We start from the raw sequence: 6,566 nt of genomic DNA on the forward strand, positions 1-6,566 counted from the left end.
AGGGCGAAAAACAATTGAGTGAAGGAGTTCCTTTGGCGTATCCAAAGGAAAAGAAAAAGAAAGGGCGAACGAAGCGCAAGAAAAACAAGAAAGAAGGAAGATATTGCTTAAATGAAAAGCACTGCCACACAGACAACCAGTCGGCTTTGCTGGAGTTGTTGTAGTGATGCAGACCACTGGCAAAATAAAAACAAAACAAACGCAAAAGACCCCTATGCTGCGCATACACCTCAAGATAAATCCATCATACATATGTCCACTAAGATTACAATTGTTGTAATAATTGTTGTTGCAGACTCACGTGCATCCAAAAGAAGGGCAAGTAATTAGAATAAGCATAAAAAGCAGAAGAAGAACTAAAGAGGAGAAAAAGAAGAGAGGCAGTCCATACAGAGTCAGATGCATTCATAAAACGAAGAGAGCTACAGACACATGCATTAGCAAGAGCAAAAGCCCTCTTAATTCCGTCTTCAAAATTAAAACGAAAAGACGAAAAAGAAATAGAACAGAACGCCAACAAAGAATTCTTTTTTATATTGGCAATGTTCTAATAGCCTTAATAAAAACCATTTATAAAAACCCTAAAACAACGTGACCACTGGTCCTGCAGATGTGTGATAAGTGCCGCTTCTGTATACATTTGGAGCTGACAGCAGTTGCTGTTCTACGAATTCTCTTCGACCTGAAGCAAACAAAAACGATAAAAAAGAATTCAATTAAAATGCAGCAATTGCATGCAGAAAAGAAGCCGCTGCAACGCATTCACTTAAATATAAAAACAAAGAAAACAAAGTAAAATAATACATCCACAACAAACGCACAAACATAGATAAACTATACGCAGCCTATGCTAATGAAATGCCTTCACAAAGGCATCAAGATATTATTAATATATATTATGCGCTGTATATTAAATAAACAGTATAATTACTCAGTGTCATAATAGTGGATGCACACGTTATATACACAACTATACACATTTATTATATATGTTTAATAATACAAACAGTAATATAATCTGCCACTGAGAAATATATAATATATATTTATACTGTTGGTTTAAAAATATATATATATATATTAATAATAATAGCCAACAGTAGGGGCATATGTGCATTTGGGTATAAGATACCTGAGAAATCGTAGGTGAATCTTTTGGTGATATTGCTGCTCCTTTTTCTGCTCATTAACTTTGTCAATACAATTGAAATATTGTCTTCGGACCCCAACAAATATGCAGTGTTCAACATACGAAATGTTGTCTCTACTAGGTTGTCGTTCGTGTTCTATAAACACAGCACAACATAACGTATATATACATATATATATATATATATACATATATATATATATATACATATATATAATGTATATTATATATACATGTATATATTTTACATATTGACAATACTTGCACTTTAGTGTTAAAACGAATATATAAATATACACATATATATGCTTATATTCATACATATATATATATATATATATATATATATGCGTTGTATATTGCATTTTGCCTACATAAAAGATGGATAGATGGATGGATGGATACACAGACATCTATATAATTTATTTATTTATTTATTTATTTATTTATTTATTTATTTATTGCACTGCAGCGCATTTGCAGGTATTTGAATCCGCGAGGAAGCATCAGCCAATCGCACAGGGTAGGAGACAAACAAATGTAATTCTTTTTCTTTAAATGCGTTAAAATAAAAAAGAACAAAGAGGAGGTAAAACAATAAAAATAATATTCACCTGCAATTCCCGCTGCAAAAGATTCGCCACATAATCCCAACTCATGCCGGGCGCTTCAAACATTCCTAAGACAAACAAAACACGAAAATCTTCAATAAATATATTTTAAACATAATACCTAAATTTACCTTACATGTACTCTAAACATAACAAACATTCATATTAACATAATTATCGGCAAAACAACAAACCCAAATATGTTATTATACACAATATATATATATATATATATATATATTGTATATATATATGTATTATGTCGATATATATATATATATATATATAGGAGATATATTTGTAACAAATAGATATGCATAACAAAACCTCGCTAACGAATACGTTCAAAAGAAAGCAGGAAAAAGACACAAAAAGATTCTACAGCGTATAGAGCATCATACAAGCAAAAGGAAGAAGGAGAGAAAAAGAAATGCAATGAGACAGGCGAGGACAGAGAAAAACAAATAAATGGAGAAGGAAAGACAGAGGCAGACGCACATAAACAAACAGATGGAAGGAGATAAACAAACATACGGAGATAAAGAAACAAAAAGATAGACAAACAAACAAAGATATTTAACAAGCATACAGAGATAGACAAACAGACAGATACACAGACAAAGAAATATATAACAAACAGACAGAGCTAAACAGACAAAGAAAAACAATAAACAAACAAAGAAGAACACCCATGCAGAGCAATATGTTTAAGTTTAATTCAAGATTAAGATTATTTACCGTCGCAAGCCATGAAAATATAATCGCCTTCATACGCCTCAAATGTGCGTACATCAGGAATTGCTACGACTTTCTGTTCAGTAGGTGGCAGCGAAGGATTTGCCTTCATACGCTGCATGCACGCATGCACGCATGCAGCCCCATAAAGAATGAATTGCAAACACATTCACCTTTCTTCTTCCTTGACAAAAACATGAACAGAAACCTCAGCCTTCCCCCTGCTGCTGCTATTTTACAACTTCTACATAGAGAAAACCCATACGTGCATGCACCATTTGGTATACGCATTGGCAATATTCTGCATTTTCCTATTGAATCTGCTTCCCTGCCGCCGCTTCAGTTCTTAAGTTCGTGTTCGTTTTATGCATTTGTAGTATAAACATAGGGTTTTCTTGCATGCTGAAGACAGTGGATTATTTGTTTTAAACTCACAATATCACCGAATGCTCTTGAAACAGACAAAGTGCCGTCCACACGAAACACCTTTCGTGTTCGCGAGACAAAGCCGCCTGCACGGTTAATTCGTGCAACTTCCTGCGGGTCATTGGGCTTGTGATCTCTCGACATAATTGTATAGTCTCCGTTTCTATGGAGAATAAATGCGCGAGAATCTCCTAAATAAATCAAAAACATTAAAACATTAGACAAGCAAGCGCTATAAAACAAGAGAAACGTACTAACAAGCCATGTGCGACAGAGGCATGGATGTGTGAAGAACAAACGCAAGAAACGATGGTTATTTAATTCCAATTGAGGAAATAAACCCTTCAATAGTATTTAAATTAATTAATATTATAATTATTTCCTGATTTCTTCTGTTTTATAGCGCATGCAATGCAACTTTAAATCAAGTAATCCTCCTTTTGAACCTACCAACATTAGAAACGTGAATTTTAAACCTGGGCGTGTGCTCGTCAGGGCGTTCAATTGCCACCACCAATCCTAACAAACGAACAAACAAACAAAATATAATAATATATATATATATATGCATGTACTGTTACCTCTTGATTTGGTGCTATCATAATCAGATAATAAGGGTATTTCTTAGGAAAATAACAATATAATATTATAGAAGGAAATAATAGACATAAGAACACAGTCTTGCAAGAAATAATATTTTAAGAAATAATAATACATAATATTCATATTATATTAAGAAACAATAAAATAAACTAATAGGAAACAACGACACATTCTATTTTTATTGTACTAAGAAATAGTGAAATAACCTATTAAGAAATAATAACAAGCATTTTAGTAGCATAACAAAATGCCTACAAAACATACAACATAAAAAATCGTAATTATTATTTCTAAGAGGTCATTCAATTATTTCTTAATAATAAAATAAAATGTTGACAAATACCCCGTCAAGAAACAACATATTACAACTTAGAGAAGCACATTATATTTATGAAGAAAAAAATCATATCCTAAGAACAAATAATATACAGTAAAAAAGAAATAGTAAAATAATAATAACGCACTAATAAATAACACTATAAAAATATAAATAATAGCACTTCATATACACTCAAGTACCACATAGCCGCAAATATATACATATATATATATATATGTATACATACTTATATAATATATATATATATATATATGTAGATGAACAAAGTAACGCACAGTAATATGCATAGAAAAAAACATATATATGTACACATACATATACATATATATATTATATATATATCATTTTATTCAATGGGTATAAATCCCTTTCCTTCCCCAGCAGAGGAAGCCGTGGAGAATCAATACTTAAAACAAAAAACGAAAACAAAATAAACTACTAACAGCTTTATATATTGAATAATTAATTAATTAATTAATTTCTTTTCCTAACCTGTGCTGCCTCCTCTTTCGTGGCGTACAGGATCTGCTTGAATTGCTGCATCAAGAAGTAAAGATGTTCTTTTAAATGTCTCCGGGGATAAGTCAGCCATATTACCTAACCGCAGCACACTTGCATGCAAATCTTGTTGCTCCCTCTGAACATATTTATTACTTTTCTCTTTCTTTACTGTTGTTATTGCTGTCATTATCATTATTCATATCATCTATTATTATTATTGTTACTACTACTATTGTTATTGCCATTAGTATTATTATTATTATTGCTGTTTTTAGTATGTTGCTGTACTATGATTAGTATTGCTATTATTATTATTACTACCGTTACGAACGTACTCTCAGTATGATTTCTATAGTGACTGTTATTAGTATTATTATATTTATAACATTCTTATTATATCAATTATTATATCTATCATTACACTCCCTATAATTACTTCTACTGAACGAGAATAAGCAGAAAAGGTGAAACCTTTTTTATTTCCCAGACTAACCCTAAAACCCTAAAACCCTAAACCCTAAACCCTAAACCCTTTATAGCATAATTCCTTCACAAAAAGACTCAAAACTAATATTCTTTCTTTATCTCTTTTCTTTCTTCTTTACTCCTCTTACCAAAGAAATTGCAAAACTGAGCTACACACGTTCGAGACACCGTCGAACCCCCGTGACCATCGAAGACAGCCTTAAACCGAACATTCGCCAGCCAGTGAGATGGTGCATGCACCAGCAAAGCCTGCAAACAATAATAATAATAATAATAATAGTAATAATAATAGTAATAATAATAATAATAATAATAATAATAGTAATAATAATAATAGTAATAATAATAGTAATAGCACTCATATTAATAGTAATAATAATAATAAACAAAGGTAATAATAATAATGAAAATAAAAGTATTAATAGCGATCATCATAATAATGAGAATAATAGGGGTTTTCAATGCATGCACTAGCAAAGCCTACAAACATACAAGAACAAGAATAACAGCACTAGGGAGAGCAACAACTGTAGAATAAAATTTACTATTATTATTATTATTATTAATATTATTAATGATAGCAGCAACACAAGATGAATAACAGGGCAACCAGCGAGAGACACAGTACTGTCGGTTAGAGAGAGACGCAACAAGAGAAGAAGGAAAAACAAAGAATATCATTTTAAAACAAAATAAACAAATAGCAGATAAGACTGGAGCTCCACATACAGCAGAAACAATGGCATAGGGTTTATCAATTGCATGCATGCGTTCTTCTACGGTCTGCCTGTAGTTTTAATTTATTTTTTGTTATTTATTTATTTATGCTGAATATTTTATTCAAGTATATGTTTATATCTTTGTTTATATAGTGGGTTTTGTTGCGTTGCTGCTGCTGCTGCTGCTGATGCTGCTGCTGCTGCTGCTGCTGCAAGCAAGCAGCAGGCATCTTTCTTACATCTTCGTCTTGTCTTCGCTTTCCATTCATTGTTGCTCCTGCTGTCTTTGTATACCACTCCCATAGAATAACTACCTTTTTAAAGTAGTGTCGTACAAAGGGAGCAGATAAAGCTCGCGCTCTAGCAAAGACTGCAGCGTCGGGGCGAGTTGCTTCATCAGAACCCCGTGCTGCTGCTGCTGCTGCTGCTGCTGCTCCTGCTGCTGCTGCTGCTGCTGCTCCTGCTGTTGCTGCTCCTGCTGCTTCTTTCTCTGCCGCTGCTGCTGCTTCTGAATCTGCTTCTTTCTCTTCTCCTGCAACTGCTGTTGATGCTGCATGCCCTCTCTCTTCTGCTGAATAATCAGCTTCTGCATGCGTTGAGTTTGTCGATGTGTTTAAAGACATTCCGGCAAAGACATGCCCCTCATCTATTCCACTGCTAATCTCAGAAGGTACTTGGGGTGTAGAGACACCTCCTTCCCCATCCCTCCGCTGCTTATCATCTTCTGCTTGCGCTCCATTTTTACTTGTGAAGAAGCCTTTCAAAACTGTGAAAGACAACCAATCATGATTATCATCCGTTGCTTCTACAAGCGCAAATGTAAGAAACGCACTTAGCAGCAGCACCGCCACACAAGGGCTGCACCTCTTCCGCAACGAAGGACCCAAGTTAATAGCCATTGTATGTTCGGCTTGCTGCTGCTGAATCCGCCGCCGCTGCTGCTGGCCCTGCTGCTGCTGCTGCTGCTGCTGCTGGCCCTGCCGCTGCTGCTGGCC

General features: G+C 34.0%; 1 protein-coding gene across 1 annotated transcript; it reads right to left on the bottom strand.

Annotated features, from left to right (window-relative positions):
• Positions 1–107: 107 nt before the first annotated feature.
• Positions 108–6,470, bottom strand: EAH_00060990 (protein phosphatase 2C, putative; the record flags this gene model as incomplete). Its single annotated transcript, XM_013393388.1, has 10 exons — positions 108–176; positions 597–682; positions 1,133–1,286; positions 1,765–1,829; positions 2,500–2,611; positions 2,932–3,113; positions 3,373–3,441; positions 4,358–4,462; positions 4,981–5,101; positions 5,811–6,470. 10 exons carry the CDS (start codon positions 6,468–6,470, stop codon positions 108–110), a joined length of 1,623 nt encoding a protein of 540 aa, XP_013248842.1.
• Between the last annotated feature and the right edge of the window lie 96 nt (positions 6,471–6,566).

Source organism: Eimeria acervulina, genomic scaffold (genome assembly GCF_000499425.1).
Source record: "Eimeria acervulina Houghton genomic scaffold, Eah_scaff1554, whole genome shotgun sequence".
Lineage (NCBI taxonomy): Eukaryota > Apicomplexa > Conoidasida > Eucoccidiorida > Eimeriidae > Eimeria > Eimeria acervulina.